This window comes from Xenopus laevis, chromosome 1S (assembly GCF_017654675.1).
Source record: "Xenopus laevis strain J_2021 chromosome 1S, Xenopus_laevis_v10.1, whole genome shotgun sequence".
NCBI lineage: Eukaryota > Metazoa > Chordata > Amphibia > Anura > Pipidae > Xenopus > Xenopus laevis.
This window is the reverse complement of record NC_054372.1, coordinates 9755115-9775098: the sequence shown is the minus strand read 5'-3', so window position 1 is coordinate 9775098 and position 19984 is coordinate 9755115. Positions and strand designations below refer to the sequence as shown.

The 19984-nt window shown below is 42.8% G+C and overlaps 1 protein-coding gene across 2 annotated transcripts in view; it reads right to left on the bottom strand.

Moving 5' to 3' along the window:
* reep1.S (receptor accessory protein 1 S homeolog) overlaps positions 1-19299 on the bottom strand; it is a 57872-nt gene extending 38573 nt beyond the window's left edge. Inside the window, exon 1 of one of the 2 annotated variants that reach the window (XM_018242997.2) lies at positions 18891-19299. In XM_018242997.2, the coding sequence (XP_018098486.1) occupies positions 18891-18922 (32 nt within the window). In that variant the 5' untranslated portion in view covers positions 18923-19299. The remainder of the gene's footprint in view (positions 1-18890) is intronic. The other variant, XM_041579369.1, reaches the window with a different exon arrangement.
* Positions 19300-19984: the final 685 nt, after the last annotated feature.

The window sequence follows — 19984 nt, the reverse complement described above, 5'->3', positions numbered from 1 at the left end:
GCCGCAGGCGATTTTTCGTTTTAGCAGGCGGAAGGCAGTTCTGGGAGATTGTCGCCCTGAAGAAGAGGCGATTGGTCGCCAAAAGAGGTACCTGCCTAGAGTGCAACAATAGGGGGGCAGGTACCTGTTAAAGTGTCTTCTGCCTACCCCTAGGGGGGTTATTTATTAAAGTCCGAATGCCAAAAACGTCAAAAATTTTAGGTTTTTTTTTACTATAAAATCAGAATTTAAAATTTTTCGGAATTTATTAAACCCCGAGGGTATTAAAAGTCAGAATAAAAAAGCACATAAAAAAGTTCATGTAGAAGTCAGTGGGAGAAGTCCCAAAGATATCCTGATCTGTGCTGGTTTTTGTTCAATAATCTGAAGATTTCTTGGTTTTCAGGCACAAATTCAAATTTTTGGGCAGAAAATCCGAAAAATGTGTATTTTTTTTCAAAATTGTATCGAGTTTTTTGCTGCACAGGAAATTTTCTGGAAAATGTATTGATACATATGGGGAAAAAACCCTTGCGGATTTGGTCGAAGTAGTTTTCAGAAAATACTGGATTTTGATAAATTATCCCCCTAGTCTGTGTTTTCTGTGTTTTTCCATTGTTCTCCCTCCTTTCCCTGTTAGGTGTTTTTCAGTAGTAATAATCCAGTGCCTTGTAACTGATATTACCGGACCCAGAATAAATCCAGGTTGTACAATTGTACTTTAATTAGGTGCATCAAATTACAAAAATCCACCGCACCCCATCTAAAAATCTCAGGTCTCAAGTATTCTATCCTGTAGATCCTGCACCTGTAATAGGACACTGTGTGTTGTTTGGCACAGAAAAGCACCAAGGTCAGTGTGCTATATTCACTACTGCTAAGAACGTATGTTAAAAAATGCCAGTAATATAGGAACATATTGGAGCAAATTTACTAAAGGGTGAATTTTCACCTGTGAAGGCTCCGACACACTTCGCCAGGCACAAATCCGCTACCACTACACTAGTTCACTAAAATTCAAAGTTGCATCTCAGCAGCCGAACGCTGGTGAAGCGTTCGGCTCAATAGTCAATAGCGTTAATTCATCAGCGCGAGCATTTCATAGCGAAGTTTAGCGAACGTTCATTTCTGCCTAGTGAAACTTCGTACTTTAGTACTCTTACGCTTAGGTCAATTTGAATAGGGTGGGTACATATAGGTCATATATATACGTCTTTATTAGAGATGTTTGGGCAAAAGCTTGAAGTGGCCACTTATTATTACACATGTCCAAGGAAGCAAAATAAAGACAAAAGAGATCCTCTAATGCCCTAGACATGACCCCACCCTGAAACAAATGTGGCATGACCTCCAAATGGTTGAAAAAAATGTTAACACAAAAATCTTTAATAGTTAGGACTTTTGAAGTTTTAAAATGCGAAAAAACACCAGTGTTTTTTTAACATTTGAATAACTTTTCGGCATACAGGATATGAGGTCACGGACATAAGATTGAGGAAGATGTGGCTTCATCTTCTCAGTTCCCCAGGTCTAAGCTGGTGAAGGAAACTCTGGCAAAAGGGGTAACCCTCTGGTTTAGCGAGAATTAGCCTGGGGATAGGGCACGAAACTGCGCAAGCGACGGTCTCTTTTACTAGCAAATTGGCCTCTACGCCTGTAAGTAAATTGGCAATGTCCCTGTGGATGGGATTTCTGGTAAATTTTCGCTAGTGACGGCCACGTCAACTTTTAGTAAATCTGCCCCAATAACTAAACTATACATCGAATCAGTCCCTGTCCCTCAGAACTACCAGCTGTCTGCTATGATATCACCATTGGCCTTGCCGTTACTGATAGCAGTAGTGCTAATGGAGATGGGGTATATATATATATATAGATAGATAGATAGATAGATAGATAGATAGATAGATAGATAGATAGATAGATAGATAGATAGATAGATAGATAGATATATTAACCATTTGAGGGGCATGCCACATTAGTTTTAGGGTGGGCTCATGTCTAGGACATTAGAGGATCACTTTTGTCTTTATTTTGCTTCCTTGGACATGTGTAATAATAATAAGTGGCCACTTCAAGCATTTGCACCAACATCTCAAATAAAGACATATATATGACCCATTTAAATAGTGCAAGTGTGTTAATGAAGTTTCGCAAGGCAAAAATGAACGTTAGTGAAGGTTCACATTTTGATGAATTAGTGTATGTGCTGCAAATTAACTTCTGACAAAGTGGTGTAAAGTGTGTTGGAACCTTCCAAGGCTGAATTTCCCCCCAATATAGCTAATCATATAAAAGTGGGCCTTCGTCTATGGATCACAAAGTCAATTTCGGACTTTTTGCCCCTCTCTCAGTGCAGTATAAGGGAGCACTAAAGAGCTTGAACATTTCATCAGTAGCTCAAGCTCTCACTTTCCATCAAATGAAGTTCCCAGTGCAACAAGAGACGATTACTGAGCTTTCTCTCATTATCACTACCTCGATCTCTCCTCTATCTGACAAATTGGTGCAAAGTGTGGCGGAGCCTTCCGAAGTGAAAATTTGCCCTTTTGTGAATTTTCCCCCATATATTTAATCGTGCATAAGCAGGCCTTAGGGGGTTATTTACTAAACTCCAAATGCAAAAATCACAAAAAATGTGTGATTTTTTTTTTCTATAAATTCGGCCTTTTAAAAAAAACACCAATTTTTCTGAATTTATTAAACCCCAAGGATGGAAAAGTCAGAATCAGAAAATCCGGCATCTCAGACCTGTCGAGGTTGCATATAAGTCAATGGGAGAAGTCCCAATGATTTTTTGATGTGCGCTGGGTTTCGTGCAATACTCCAAAGTTTTTGGGTGAAAATTCCGAATAACTCGTGAAAATCGGATGAAAAATCCAAAAAAAAGTGAAAATCTGATTTTTTTTTCCTGCAAAGCAAATTTTCGGGAAAATGTCATAATTAAATAAGCGTAAAAAACCCGAGCGGATTTGATCGGAGTTTGTAGCAGAAAATATTAAGATAAATTCGGACTTTGATAAATAACCCCCTTAGTCTATAGATTACAAACTAAATTTCTGACTTTTTGCCCAGTAAAAGGGAGCAGTAAAGAGCTTGAACATTTCGTCAGTAGCTCAAGCCAATAAAAGCTCTCACTTTCCATCAAATGAAGTGCCCAGTGCAACAAGAGACAATTACTGGGCTTTCTCTCATTGTCACTGCTTCTCCTCTATGTGGGAATGTGTCCTTGCTGTGCAACATCTTGTTTCTCTCCTTATTTCTTTGTCCGTGCTCACGTCAAAGCATTTCATTATTTATCTGACAATAAAAGCCAGCGCATGTTTATTCATAGGCAAGATGAGATCACTGCAACTCAGAGTCACTTTGTATGGACCCAAACTCTAGTTGCGGCTAACATGGGAGTGGATGCTCCGGGCTTATTGTTCAGAGGGTGCCCTCCGGGCAGCAATTCCTATGGGCAATAATAAAAGAAATGAATATGAGTTCTATGGATTACTCTGTGTGGTTGTACCTAAAATGTGGTGTATTCAGTTACTCACATTATATTAACTGGCAGGGGCACGTGACTTCTTTTTCATTGCAGTAATTATAACATTTCCTCCCCATGCCACAAATGGAAGAAAGCGGAGACTGGGAGCAGCACTTATTATCATTTCTGCCTAGTAACGAATTATTCATTTGGAAATGGACTGTCTGCACAGCAATCTGTTATTTAACCATTGCTGTACTGTTAAAGGGATACTTTCATTTTTTCACTTTTCATTTTTCAAAACGCATCTGTTAGTAGTGCTGCTCCAGCAGAATTCTGCACTGAAATCCATTTCTCAAAAGAGCAAACAGATTTTGTTATATTCAATTTTGAAATCTGACATGGCGCTAGACATTTTGTCTCTTTTCCAGCTGCCCCAGTCATGTGACTTATCCTATGATAAACTTCCGTCACTCTTTACTGCTGTACTACAAATTGGAGTGATATCCCTCCCCCCCAGCAGCCCAACAAAAGAACAATGGGAAGGTAACCAGATAGCAGCTCCCTAACACAAGATAACAGCTGCCTGGTAGATTTAGAACAATACCCAATAGTAAAAACCAAGTCCAATTGAGACTGATTCAGTTACATTAAGTAGGAGAAATAAAAGCCTGCCAGAAAGTAGTTCCATCCTAAAGTGCAGGCACAAGTCACATGACTGGGGGCAACTGGGAAATTGACAATATGTCTAGCCCCATGTCAGATTTCAAAATTGAATATAAAAAAAATCTGTTTGCTCTTTTGAAAGATGGATTTCAGTGCAGAATTCTGCTGAAGCAGAACTATTAACTAATGCGTTTTGGGAAAAAAAACTTTTTCCCATGACAGTATCCCTTTAAGGTTGACAGTTTTGGTATGGGAACTGTTATCCAGAATGCTTGGGACCTGGGGTTTTCTGGATACGGGGACTTTCTGTAATCTGGGTCTCCATAAATTAAGTCTACTAAAAGAAATTTAAACATTAAACTGAATAGGACTGTTTTACCTCCAATAAGCATTAATTATATCTTAGTTAGAATCAAGCACAAGATTCTTCTTTATTATTATAGAGAGAAAGGAAATAATTTATTATAAAATATAATTATTTGCTTAAAAATGACTCTGTGGGAGATGGCCTTCCCATAATTTGGAGATTTCTGTATACCGGCTTCCAGATAATGAATCCCAAACCTGTAGTTTGAAAATGAAGGAGTTGCAGAGTGCAGGTGTGTCAGCTCTTTACTCCAATTTCAATAATTGCCTTTATGCTGCTGATTCTGCTACTAAAGTCAGAATCAGAAGTGCAGAGCTGTTACTCTTTCATAGCCTGGTGTGAGTGGTATCCCCTTGCCTTTGTGTTCCCGAATAGGGTCCTATTTGTCCTTCTCTGACACATACAGGGTGACAGATACAGGAGTATAATATCATGCAAGGAACCCTGGTTGGTAAGAAATGAGGATAAGACAGTACTTAAGACAACGCCCTACTCTCTACCCAAAGCATTTTCAGAAAATCCTCTAATTTTAATGTGTCACCGGACACTCAATACATTGATTTTAGATCATTTTGCCTAAGCCTTCCAATTTATTAATGCAATGCAGCAAAACACTGTATTCCTTACAGAAACATAAAGGATGGAATCAATAGCTCACATATAGGGATTTCCGCATATGATTCTCAGTAAAACCAAAGCAAAGTCTCAATAACACTAAAAGGAGAATTAAAAGCAGTAGGTAGAAATGTTGTACATTAGCATCAGAATTTAATAATCAGCAAACCTGTAGCATCAGCTTATATTACAGCCAGGGAAGCTCATTTTCTGCTGGATAATTAGTGACGAGCCCTAAACTTAGCTTCTCAACAGCGGCTATAGCTTGTAAATATGTCTATTGTTCTTACATTACAGGTAAGTGACAGCTGTGCTTGGACTAAAGTGCTTATCAATTTCAGACACCACCTGGTTAAAGGAACAAAAACACCAAAAAATGAAAGTGTTTTAAACTAATGAAAAGATCATGTAATATTGCCCTGCACTGGTAAAACTGCTGTGTTTGCTTCAGAAACACTACTATAGTTTATATAAACAAGCTGCGGTGTAAAGAGGTTAAATAGTGGATAACAGATAACACCATTATCTTCTACAGAGATTAACGGTTATCTCCTGTGTAACCTGAGCCTTTTCTCCTTTGAATTGCTGCCCCCATGGCTACACAGCAGCTCATTTATATAAACTATAGTAGTACTTATCTGTTAACTACTGTGTATCCTGTACTTGAATGGCTGCCCCCATGGCTACACAGCAGCTTGTTTATATAAACTATAGTAGTACTTATCTGTTATCTACTGTGTATCCTGTGCTTGAATGGCTGCTCCCATGGCTACACAGCAGCATGATTATATAAACTATAGTAGTACTTATCTATTATCTACTGTGTATCCTGTGCTTGAATGGCTGCCCCCATTAGAGATGTCGCGAACTGTTCGCCGGCGAACTTGTTCGCGCGAACATCGGGTGTTCGCGCTCGCCGGAAGTTCGCGAACGTCGCGCGACGTTCGCCATTTTGGGTTCGCCATTGTTGGCGCTTTTTTTTGCCCTCTCACCCCAGACCAGCAGGTACATGGCAGCCAATCAGGAAGCTCTCCCCTGGACCACTCCCCTTCCCTATAAAAACCGAAGCCCTGCAGCGTTTTTTCACTCTGCCTGTGTGTGCTGAAGAGATAGTGTAGGGAGAGAGCTGCTGCCTGTTAGTGATTTCAGGGACAGTTGAAAGTTTGCTGGCTAGTAATCGTTTTGATACTGCTCTGTTATTGGAGGGACAGAAGTCTGCAGGGGTTTGAGGGACATTTAAGCTTAGGTAGCTTTGCTGGCTAGTAATCTACCTTCTACTGCAGTGCTCTGTATGTAGCTGCAGTGGGCAGCTGTCCTGCTTCTGATCTCATCTGCTGACTGCTGCAATAACAGTAGTCCTTGTAAGGACTGCTTTTATTTATTTTTTTGTTGTTTTACTACTACTACTACTACTACTATAAGAGCCCAGTGCTATTAGTCTAGCAGTGTTGGGGAGTGGGACTGGTGTGCTAATCTGCTGCTCCTAGTAGTTCAGCAGCACCAACTTTAATTTTTTTTTTTTAATATTCATTTTTTTTTATTTTACTTTTTTTTATTTTACTACCGCTGTAGTAGTGTATAAGTTGACCTTTTAGGCATTATTTGCCCTGTAGGCATTATTTGCACACTGTTTTCTTCAACCCGCCATCTAGCTGTGTGACCTTGTTCACATTCTGTCTAAATATCCATAATATTACCGTCTCCAGAAAAAACACCGGAGTGACTTTTTTCAAGCAGCCATAATATATTTTACGTAATCCGTATCCACCGCTGTAGTAGTGTATACGTTGACCTTGTAGGCATTATTTGCACAGTGTTTTCTTCAACCCGCCATCTAGCTGTGTGAGCTTGTTCACATTTTGTCTAAATATTGATAATATTATCGTCTCTAGAAAAACCACTTGAGTTACTTTTTTTCAAGCAGCATTCATATATTTTACGTAATCCGTATCCACCGCTGTAGTAGTGTATACGTTGACCTTGTAGGCATTATTTGCACACTGTTTTCTTCAACCCGCCATCTAGCTGTGTGACCTTGTTCACATTCTGTCTAAATATCCATAATATTACCGTCTCCAGAAAAAACACCGGAGTGACTTTTTTCAAGCAGCCATAATATATTTTACGTAATCCGTATCCACCGCTGTAGTAGTGTATACGTTGACCTTGTAGGCATTATTTGCACACTGTTTTCTTCAACCCGCCATCTAGCTGTGTGACCTTGTTCACATTCTGTCTAAATATCCATAATATTACCGTCTCCAGAAAAAACACCGGAGTGACTTTTTTCAAGCAGCCATAATATATTTTACGTAATCCGTATCCACCGCTGTAGTAGTGTATACGTTGACCTTGTAGGCATTATTTGCACACTGTTTTCTTCAACCCGCCATCTAGCTGTGTGACCTTGTTCACATTCTGTCTAAATATCCATAATATTACCGTCTCCAGAAAAAACACCGGAGTGACTTTTTTCAAGCAGCCATAATATATTTTACGTAATCCGTATCCACCGCTGTAGTAGTGTATACTTTGACCTTGTAGGCATTATTTGCACACTGTTTTCTTCAACCCGCCATCTAGCTGTGTGACCTTGTTCACATTCTGTCTAAATATCCATAATATTACCGTCTCCAGAAAAAACACCGGAGTGACTTTTTTCAAGCAGCCATAATATATTTTACGTAATCCGTATCCACCGCTGTAGTAGTGTATACGTTGACCTTGTAGGCATTATTTGCACACTGTTTTCTTCAACCCGCCATCTAGCTGTGTGACCTTGTTCACATTCTGTCTAAATATCCATAATATTACCGTCTCCAGAAAAAACACCGGAGTGACTTTTTTCAAGCAGCCATAATATATTTTACGTAATCCGTATCCACCGCTGTAGTAGTGTATACGTTGACCTTGTAGGCATTATTTGCACACTGTTTTCTTCAACCCGCCATCTAGCTGTGTGAGCTTGTTCACATTTTGTCTAAATATTGATAATATTATCGTCTCTAGAAAAACCACTTGAGTTACTTTTTTTCAAGCAGCATTCATATATTTTACGTAATCCGTATCCACCGCTGTAGTAGTGTATACGTTGACCTTGTAGGCATTATTTGCACACTGTTTTCTTCAACCCGCCATCTAGCTGTGTGTATTATCGTTTCCAGAAAAACCAACTGAGTTTTTGTTGTTGTTGTTGTTTTTTTAAAAATAATGCCAGGCAAAGGCAGGCCGCCACGCAGAGGCCGTGCTAGGGGCCGTGCTGCTATGCAATCCTGTGGCCCTAGCAAATTGCCCAGTTTTAAAAAGCCAATGACCCTGAACTCCCAAAATGCTGAAGAGGTAGTTGACTGGCTTACACAGCACACCCCATCCTCTACCGTTTCTAACTTTACCACAACATCCTCCTCATCCTCCACTGCTATGGCCACCCCACGTAACACTTCCTCCACCACCGGTGCCCCTTCTTCACTGGGGTCAGAGGAGTTATTTTCCCATGAGTTTCTTGAACTGAGTAATGCGCAACCATTATTGCCAGAAGAAGATGAAGGAGATGAGGACCTTACACCAGATTTAATTCTGGCAGAGAACACGATAGAGATGGACATAATGAGTGATGAGGAGGAGGTCCCCGCTGCTGCTTCCTTCTGTGATGTGTCAGAAGAAATTGATGCATCTGAGGAGAATGATGATGAGGAGATTGATGTTTTGTGGGTGCCTAGTAGAAGAGAGCAAGAGGAGGGTAGTTCAGATGGAGAGACGGAGAGTCAGAGAGGCAGTAGGAGAATAAGACTTAGAAGAAGCAGGGAGGACAGCCCGCAGGGATCAGTAGGGCAACAACATGTATCGGCACCTGTGTTCAGCCGGCCAACGCACCCGCCATTGCCGCCAATGCCGCCAACTTCTACTGTTACCGCCAGATCGCACACTTCCAAAAAGTCAGCAGTGTGGGATTTTTTTAATGTGTGTGCCTCTGACAAAAGCATTGTAATTTGCAATGAGTGCAGTCACAAACTGAGCCTTGGTAAGCCCAACAGCCACATAGGTACAACTTCTATGCGAAGGCACATGAGCGGCAAGCACAAAGCACTTTGGGAGCAACACCTCAAAGGCAACAGGCAAACTAAAAGCCACACTCCTTCTGGTCCAGCATCTTACTGCTCTACCTCTGCTCTCCTTGACCCGTCTGAACCACCCTCCACTCCGCCTTCCACCTTGACCACCTGTTCCCATTCCCAGTCATCTGCCACCAGCCAAGTTTCTGTGAAGGCCATGTTTGAGCGTAAGAAGCCAATGTCTGACTGTCACCCCCTTGCCCGGCGTCTGACAGCTGGCTTGTCTGCACTCTTAGCCCTTCTTCACTGGGGTCAGAGGAGTTATTTTCCCATGAGTTTCTTGAACTGAGTAATGCGCAACCATTATTGCCAGAAGAAGATGAAGGAGATGAGGACCTTACACCAGATTTAATTCTGGCAGAGAACACGATAGAGATGGACATAATGAGTGATGAGGAGGAGGTCCCCGCTGCTGCTTCCTTCTGTGATGTGTCAGAAGAAATTGATGCATCTGAGGAGAATGATGATGAGGAGATTGATGTTTTGTGGGTGCCTAGTAGAAGAGAGCAAGAGGAGGGTAGTTCAGATGGAGAGACGGAGAGTCAGAGAGGCAGTAGGAGAATAAGACTTAGAAGAAGCAGGGAGGACAGCCCGCAGGGATCAGTAGGGCAACAACATGTATCGGCACCTGTGTTCAGCCGGCCAACGCACCCGCCATTGCCGCCAATGCCGCCAACTTCTACTGTTACCGCCAGATCGCACACTTCCAAAAAGTCAGCAGTGTGGGATTTTTTTAATGTGTGTGCCTCTGACAAAAGCATTGTAATTTGCAATGAGTGCAGTCACAAACTGAGCCTTGGTAAGCCCAACAGCCACATAGGTACAACTTCTATGCGAAGGCACATGAGCGGCAAGCACAAAGCACTTTGGGAGCAACACCTCAAAGGCAACAGGCAAACTAAAAGCCACACTCCTTCTGGTCCAGCATCTTACTGCTCTACCTCTGCTCTCCTTGACCCGTCTGAACCACCCTCCACTCCGCCTTCCACCTTGACCACCTGTTCCCATTCCCAGTCATCTGCCACCAGCCAAGTTTCTGTGAAGGCCATGTTTGAGCGTAAGAAGCCAATGTCTGACTGTCACCCCCTTGCCCGGCGTCTGACAGCTGGCTTGTCTGCACTCTTAGCCCGCCAGCTTTTACCATACCAGCTGGTGGACTCTGAGGCCTTCCGCAAATTTGTAGCAATTGGGACACCGCAGTGGAAGGTACCCAGCCGCAATTTTTTTTCTAAAAAGGGAATACCACACCTGTACCAACATGTGCAGAGCCAAGTTACCGCATCTCTGTCACTTAGTGTTGGGCCAAAGGTCCATATGACTACTGACGCATGGTCCTCCAAGCATGGTCAGGGCAGGTATGTCACCTACACTGCCCACTGGGTGAACTTGGTAATGGCTGGGAAGCAGGGAATGGGTAGCTCAACAACAACAGTGGAGTTGGTGTCACCGCCACGGATTGCACGCGGTTCTGCCACCACCTCTACTCCTCCATCGCTCTCTACCTCGTCTTCTTCTTACTCTGCTGCTGGGTCCTCCTTCTCCTCCTCCACACCTGTGCACCCCCAGCTCCCCCTAGGCTATTCGACGTGCCAGGTACGCCGTTGTCACGCTGTCTTGGGGATGACGTGCCTGGAAAGCAAAAACCATACCGGATCTGTACTCCTGTCATCTCTGCAGTCACAGGCCGATCGGTGGCTGACCCCACACCAACTGCAGATCGGAAAAGTGGTGTGTGACAATGGAAGCAATCTGTTGGCAGCGTTGAGACTAGGCAATTTAACACATGTGCCCTGCATGGCACATGTGTTAAATTTAATAGTCCAACGTTTTGTCTCCAAGTACCCAGGATTCCAGGACGTTCTCACCCAGTCCAGAAAGGTGTCGGCCCATTTCAGACGTTCCTACACAGCCATGGCACGCCTTGCTGACATTCAGCAGCGCTACAACATGCCAGTCAGGCGTTTGATTTCTGACAGCCAGACTCGCTGGAATTCAACGCTCCTTATGTTGGAACGTCTGCTGCAACAACAAAGGGCCGTCAACGAGTACCTTTTTGAACTGGGTGGTAGGACTGGATCTGCACAGCTGGGGATTTTTTTCCCCCGTTACTGGGTGCTTATGCGCGATGCCTGCAGGCTCATGCGACCTTTTGAAGAGGTGACAAATATGGTCAGTCGCACCGAAGGCACCATCAGCGACCTAATACCCTTCGCTTTCTTCCTGGAGCGTGCCGTGCGACAAGTGACAGATGAGGCTGTAGACCAGCGTGACGAGGAGCTGGAAGCGCACGATTTCTGGTCGGAATCACCAGAACGAACCCAGGCACCTGCTGCAACGCAGGGAGAGGTGCCAGAAGTGGAGTCAGAGGAGGAAGGTGGCTTTGTGGAGGAGGAGGAGGAGGACCAACAGGAGCAGGCTTCCCAGGGGGCTAGTGGTGACCTTTTGGGGACCCCTGGTCTTGTACGTGGCTGGGGGGAGGAGACCGTGGATGATGCAGTCCTTGATAATGAGGAAGCGGAGATGGATAGCTCTGCATCCAACCTTGTGAGAATGGGGTCTTTCATGCTGTCATGCCTGTTGAAGGACCCCCGTATCAAGAGGCTTAAGGAGAAGGACCTGTACTGGGTCGCAACGCTACTAGACCCTCGGTACAAGCATAAAGTGTCAGAAATGTTACCAACATACCACAAGTCCGAAAAGATGCGGCATTTACAAACCAGCCTGCAAAACATGTTGTACAATGCTTTTAAGGGTGATGTCACTTCAGGAACTCATCAACATTCCAGGGGCAGAGGTGCCAGTAATCCTGCCACGAGCACACCTGCAAGGACAAAGCCCTTTGGCCAGTCTGTAACGTCAGACATGCAAATGTTTTTCTGTCCAAGGCAGCGCCACAACCCTTCTGGATCCACCCTCAAAGAACGCCTCGACCGGCAGGTAGCGGACTACCTGGCATTAACTGCAGATATCGACACTCTGAGGAGCGATGAACCCCTGGACTACTGGGTGCGCAGGCTTGATCTGTGGCCAGAGCTGTCACAATTTGCCATGAACCTCTTGTCTTGCCCAGCCTCAAGTGTGCTCTCAGAAAGGACCTTCAGTGCAGCAGGAGGGATTGTAACTGAGAAGAGAACTCGCCTAGGTCACAAAAGTGTCGATTACCTGACCTTTATTAAAATGAATGAGGGGTGGATCTCGGAGGGTTACTGCACGCCGGAAGACTTGTTCTGACTTCTATGCAGCTGTCCTTCTCTTCAAGCCTCATGACTCCACACACAGCTGTCCTTTAGCGTCCTCCTCCTCCCTCCGCCACCGTTACAAACTAGGGTGCAAACCCTACTGGTTTAATTTTTTCTGGCCTCTGTGCTTCAGTGGCTGCAACCAAAAAAACTGGGCAAACAATGTCTACAAGGTCAACGTATGGCAAAAAATGACTATTTTCAGCATTTATATGGCATATTTTTTCTGGCAACTGTGCTTCAGTGGCTGCGTCCAAAAAAATGCATATTTTCTGCATTTATATGGCATAATTTTTCTGGCCTCTGTGCTTCAGTGGCTGCAACCAAAAAAATGCATATTTTCAGCATTTATATGGCATAATTTTTCTGGCCTCTGTGCTTCAGTGGCTGCAACCAAAAAAATTTATATTTTCAGCATTTATATGGCATAATTTTTCTGGCAACTGTGCTTCAGTGGCTGCGACCAAAAAAATGCATATTTTCAGCATTTATATGGCATAATTTTTCTGGCCTCTGTGCTTCAGTGGCTGCAACCAAAAAAATTTATATTTTCAGCATTTATATGGTATAATTTTTCTGGCAACTGTGCTTCAGTGGCTGCGACCAAAAAAATGCATATTTTCTGCATTTATATGGCATAATTTTTCTGGCCTCTGTGCTTCAGTGGCTGCAACCAAAAAAAATTATATTTTCAGCATTTATATGGCATAATTTTTCTGGCCTCCGTGCTTCAGTGGCTGCAACCAAAAAAATGCATATTTTCAGCATTTATATGGCATAATTTTTCTGGCAACTGTGCTTCAGTGGCTGCGACCAAAAAAATTACTATTTTCAGAATTTATATGGCATATTTTTTCTGGCCTCTGTGCTTCAGTGGCTGCGGCCAAAAAAACTGGGCAAACAATGCCTACAAGGTCAACGACGTTGACCTTGTAGGCATTGTTTGCCCAGTTTTTTTGGCCGCAGCCACTGAAGCACAGAGGCCAGAAAAAATATGCCATATAAATGCTGAAAATAGTCATTTTTTGCCATACGTTGACTCAACGTATATGGCAAAAAATGACTATTTTCAGCATTTATATGGCATATTTTTTCTGGCAACTGTGCTTCAGTGGCTGCGACCAAAAAAACTGGGCAAACAATGCCTACAAGGTCAACGTATGGCAAAAAATGACTATTTTCAGCATTTATATGGCATATTTTTTCTGCCAACTGTGCTTCAGTGGCTGCAACCAAAAAAACTGGGCAAACAATGTCTACAAGGTCAACGTATGGCGAAAAATGACTATTTTCAGCATTTATATGGCATATTTTTTATGGCAACTGTGCTTCAGTGGCTGCGTCCAAAAAAACTGGGCAAACAATGCCTACAAGGTCAACGTATGGCAGTTGTTTAAAGAGAACAGTAGATTACTAGCCAGCAAAGCTACCTAAGCTAAAATGTCCCTCAAATCCCTGCAGACTTCTGTCCCTCCAATACAGAGCAGTATCAAGCAGATTACTAGCCAGCAAACTTACTATCATCTGTCCCTGAAATCACTAACAGCTCTCCCCCTACACTATCTCTTCCAAGCACACACAGGCAGATTTTTCAGATACATTTTTGCCCTTGATCCCCCTCTGGCATGCCACTGTCCAGGTCGTTGCACCCTTTAAACAACTTTAAAATCATTTTTCTGGCCAGAAATGTCTTTTCTAGATGTTAAAGTTCGCCTTCCCATTGAAGTCTATGGGGTTCGCGAACCGTTCGCGAACCGCTCGCGTTTTTGCGCAAGTTCGCGAATATGTTCGCGAACTTTTTTTCCGACGTTCGCTACATCCCTAGCCCCCATGGCTACACAGAAGCTTGTTTATATAAACTATAGTAGTACTTATCTGTTACTTATCTGTTATCTACTGTGAATGGCTGCCCCCATGGCTACACAGCATCTTAAAGGAGAAGGAAACCCCCTGGGCGCAAAAATCCCTCCCCCCCGGCCTACCTGTCCCGTTGGGCAAATGCCCCTAACTTATTACTCACCTCCTGTCCATGGAGCTCACAGGCGCCATCTTCTCCCAAGCGGTCTTCTTCCTGCTTTGATCGGCATCTTCTGGCGCATGCGCAGTAGGAGCATTTACCGGAACTGATCTGCGCATGCGCCGAAAGTCGCGAAAACTTTGTGACATTCGGCGCTGCTGTGTAGCCAGCTGCTGTGTAGGGGCATTTGCCCGGCAGGACAGGTAGGCCAGGGGGGAGGAGGGAGGGGGGGCAACACAGGGCAGGGGGGAGGGTTTTTGCGCCCAGGGAATTTCCTTCTCCTTTAATTATATAAACTATAGTAGTGTTTCTGGAGCAAACATGCCAGTTTACCAGTGCAGGGTAACACTATATGTGTATTTAAAACACTTTCATTTTTTGATGTTACTGATTCTTTAAGGTTCATACAAGATGCAGTTCTAGCAACCCCTGTAGTCCTGATGTTGGATTGGCCTACAATAGATTCATTTATGAATTAATTGAACTGTGCAGAGGTTTATATAGATGAATATCTGCTCCATGGACCTTTGGAAATGCAGCTGCAGCATATCACTGCAGCCAATACTTATGGCCAGTGACGTAACTAGAGGGGGACGGGCCCTGGCCCAATCACACCCCCAGCTCCCCCTGTAGTTACGCCACTGCTTATGGCAGAGTATGTCTCAAAGCTGTACAGTAAAGCAGATTAGGCTGGAGATGGATGAATACAATAAATAACAGCCCATACAGAAAATTCCCAGAGGTCTACTTTTATGAAAAGGGACAGGGCACTGTGTTTTAGAGAGGTGTCCAACATCCCGCACAAGGCAATCCCACACCCAGGCCATTACTACATGGCAGCACAGAAACCAGTGCAATTAGCATCAGAATTGAATAATCAGCAAACCTGTAGCATCAGCTTATATTACAGCCAGGGAAACTCATTTTCTGCTGGATAATTAGTGACGAGCCCTAAGCTTAGCTTCTCAACAGCCAATCAGAGCCCACTGAGCATGTGAGTGTCACAGACACTTTCCAAGATGGTGACCCCCTGTGACAAGTTTGAAGTCCTGGATCATTGCTGCTATTGACAAGCTCAAACTTTAGCCTCGTGCAATAAGTTCACTATATAAAATATGCCATTCTTACCCATATTAATTTTAAGGGTTTAGTTCTCCTTTAAACAGTTTTGCTTTTCTGAGCAGGCTGCAAACAAGAGGAGTTATTATGGGCATTGCTGATACACAGAGCCTTGGCTTTAGTACAGCCCTCACTAATTCTGTTTGCTGCTGAAACAGCTGGAAATTGTAACCACACAGAGAAAGAGAAAGTTCAAGTTATTTGTATAAATGTCCCGTGAAACAGTTACACAGAGAAAGAAATATATATATATATACACACACATCAAGCTTTGATACTAAATATTAACCTTTTCTACAATGATTAGAAGCCATTGTTCTCTGCGTTTCTATTCTGAGCATTGCCCCGCCCCCCCAAAACAAAGCTGAACTAGGCAATACGGCAGCTCTCACTCTTAATAATTGCAAATATTCACATACATTTAGCTCTTACAAGACCTCGAATGTCAAGAAGGCTACAAACATCTCCAAATTGGTCACTGGACCTCTTCCATTGACATATACACGAATTTGACGGGTTTTAGGTGGCAAATAGTAAAAAAAAAAAAACTAGTTGAATTTTACAGTGTTGACCATAAAAATAAATTGAAAATTTGAATTTTGAATGAGATCATTTAAAAATCTGCCCCTTAGGATATTGTTTCCCTTGAAGGCCCAGCAAGGAATTTTATGACCGTAATAGCCATTCATTTAGTAGCAATGTGTTCAGTAGCTACAGTAACATAGTAACATAGTAAGTAAAGTTGAAAAAAGACACATGTCCATCAAGTTCAACCTTTTTTTTATTTTTTATATCTGCCTAACTGCCAGTTGATCCAGAGGAAGGCAAAAAAAAAACCCCATTTGAAGCCTCTCCAATTTGCCTCAGAGGAGGAAAAAATTCCTTCCTGACTCCAAAATGGCAATGGGACCAGTCCCTGGATCAACTTGTACTATGAGCTATTTCCCATATCCCTGTATTCCCTCACTTGCTAAACACCATCCAACCCCTTCTTATACCTATCTAATGTATCAGCCTGTACCACTGATTCAGGGAGACAATTCCACATCTTCACAGCTCTCACTGTAACAAACTCCTTCCCAATATTTAGGCAGTGAGAGAGAAAGGCTGTGTAGCCATGGGGGCAGCCATTCAAGCACAGGGTACACAGTAGATAACAGATAAGTACTACTATAGTTTATATAAACAAGCTGCTGTGTAGCCATGGGGGCAGCCATTCAAGCACAGGATACACAGTAGATAACAGATAAGTACTACTATAGTTTATATAAACAAGCTGCTGTGTAGCCATGGGGCAGCCATTCAAGCACAGGGTACACAGTACATAACAGATAAGTACTACTATAGTTTATATAAACAAGCTGCTGTGTAGCCATGGGGCAGCCATTCAAGCACAGGATACACAGTAGATAACAGATAAGTACTACTGTAGTTTATATAAACAAGCTGCTGTGTAGCCATGGGGGCAGCCATTCAAGCACAGGATACACAGTAGATAACAGATAAGTACTACTATAGTTTATATAAACAAGCTGCTGTGTAGCCATGGGGGCAGCCACTCAAGCACAGGATACACAGTAGATAACAGATAAGTACTACTATAGTTTATATAAACAAGCTGCTGTGTAGCCATGGGGGCAGCCATTCAAGCACAGGATACACTGTTACTCTGGGAAGGGTAAATTGATTAACTGTATCTTGTCCTTCCCTCTAATGCTCTAAAGAACAATGAAATTGGAAAAGTAAAGTACTTTCATTGTCACTGCTTGCCCTGTTTAATGCCCTAAGGAATAAGTAACATGAACCATGGGTATTCATTAACAGAACACTAGGCAAACCTGTAATTATTGAAACAGGAAATAAACTGCCCCTTTAAGAAAATATTCTTCTACACATTTTGAAAAAAATGTGTTAGCGTCTCAAAATTGTTTATGCAGACAGACTGGGTCAGTACCACATCATATATAGGCTGCATTACTACAATAAACATGTATAGTGCTTGTATATATGTACTGAATCTGAGATGCACAGCACAGTAGCCAGATATATACACACCAGCATCATATAATATAATATATCACCTCATTTCAGACAAAGGGATCCTGGACCTTAGAATAGGACAGAGCCAGCCCATTATTTCCATTGGTTGTTACTTTGCACAATCTATCTATCTATCTATCTATCTATCTATCTATCTATCTATCTATCTATCTATCTATCTATCTATCTATCTGTCTATCTATCTGTCTATCTGTCTTTCTTTCTATCATCTATCCATCATCTCTCTATCAATCTATCATCTATCTATCTATCTATCTATGTCTATCATCTATCTATGTCTATCTATCTATCTATCTATCTATCTATCTATCTATCTATCTATCTATCTATCTATCTATTATCTATCTATCTATCTATTATCTATCTGTCTATCTATCTATCTATCTATTATCTATCTATCTATCTATTATCTATCTATCTAACATCTCTATCAATCATCTATCTATCTATCTATCTATCTATCTATCTATCTATCTATCTATCTATCTATCTATCTACCTATTATCTATCTATCATCTTTATTTCTATCTATCTATCTATCTATCTATCTATCTATCATCTATCTATCTATCTATCTATCTATCTATCTATCTATCTATCATCTATCTATCTATCTATCTATCTATCTATCTATCTATCTATCTATCTATCTATCTATCTATCTATCTATCTGCCTGGGCCTGGCATACAGGACAGCCACCCTTTCTCCATGGCTCCTGTGAATATACCCAAGTTGCTCCCTGTCTTGAGTAGGCCCCAAAGGTATTTCTGAGCATCTGCGCTTAGAATAAATAATCAATCACATCTCTAGAATCCACCCAGCCGTGCTGTCACTCATAAGAATCCACTATCAGTTTTCTTTTATAAAAGCAGCTCCATTATATCTGCTGTTGGACTGGGAAGAACAATATGTGGATGTGTAACAAGACAGCAGAAGCAATGACAGGGTAAAGCCATTTCAGTGCGCCCCCTGGTGGGGAAACCATATGTTCACAATGATGAAAAACAAAAGAGTGCAGCAGGTCAGTACAAACATATTGGGATATAAAAGCAGATATGACAATAGGATACATATCTAGAAGTATAGCTTATTAACAGGCAAATGCCGGTACCTGTATGATGACTATACCCCCCCCCCAAGTCAGCACACACAGAATGCAGCTACTATATTTAGCATTTGGCATGTCACCTTGCCTGCAGTGGGCAGATACAGACACACAATGAAATAAGAGAAGACACTTACACAACTAGCCTGGATATGAGCCATGAGACCATGATGCTGGTACGACTGGAGACTCTTGACGCTGGGAAGGCTGATGTCTCTCTCTCTCTGTCTCCTATTCTATCTGTCAGCTGTATGGGAGCAGCTCTCAGCCATTAGTGATTCTGGCAGATTAGCAAGTCAGAGCAGCTAATGTGAGTGTGTGAGTGTGTGAGTGTGTGAGTGTGCAAGGGAGATAACACACAGCTGATGGCTCAGGAACACAACAGCCAGTGCTGCATGGTTATGTTCTGCCTCTCCCAGTGGGTGGGTGGGTGGGTGAGGGGAGAATCTTCTCCTACTTGCACAGAAATGCTTGCACAGTCCCAAGCTACTGGAGCTAGGTGCAGGGGGGGTAGAGCTCACCAATCTATAAGCAGCTGCCCTGCTCCTTCACTGGTGAGACAATTCTGGAAGGAGGAGAGATGGCAGTGGGTGGGGTTATTGGCGGCATGCTCTGGGTGTCCCTTTAACCTGCTCTTCTCAGGCTGACAGGAAAGAACAAGCGACAGATGCTGGTGCCTTATACATATATACAGTGCCTGCTGATCTGTATCCCACCAGCCCAAACCAAGTGGTTTAGCTGTACATAGGAGCTGACATACAGATTAACTGGGAATTGCAGGGAATCTGGAAACAAAGAAACATATATATATACATATACATATATATATTCTGTACCAGCCCAAAGCAAACACAGCTCTTTAGCAGTAAAGATCTGTGTCTCCAAAGATGCCCCAGTAGCTCCCCATCTTCTTTTCTGCTGATTCACTGCATATGCTCTGTGCTGCTGTCACTTACTGAGCTTAGGGACCCACTCACAATATACAGTACACATAGAATAGAAATGTCACAATATAAGGGTAGGGACACACTGGGCGATTTGGGGAGATTTAGTCGCCTGGCGACTAATCGCCGCGACTTTCCACGACCAATCTTCCCCAAATGCCTCCCCTCGCTCTGCGCCTGGCTAAAATGAAAAATCGCCTGCGCTAATCACACGCGGCGATTCGTTTTCCGAAGTCGACCGAAGTTTCCTCGTGAGGCAACTTCGGGCGACTTCGGATAACGAATCG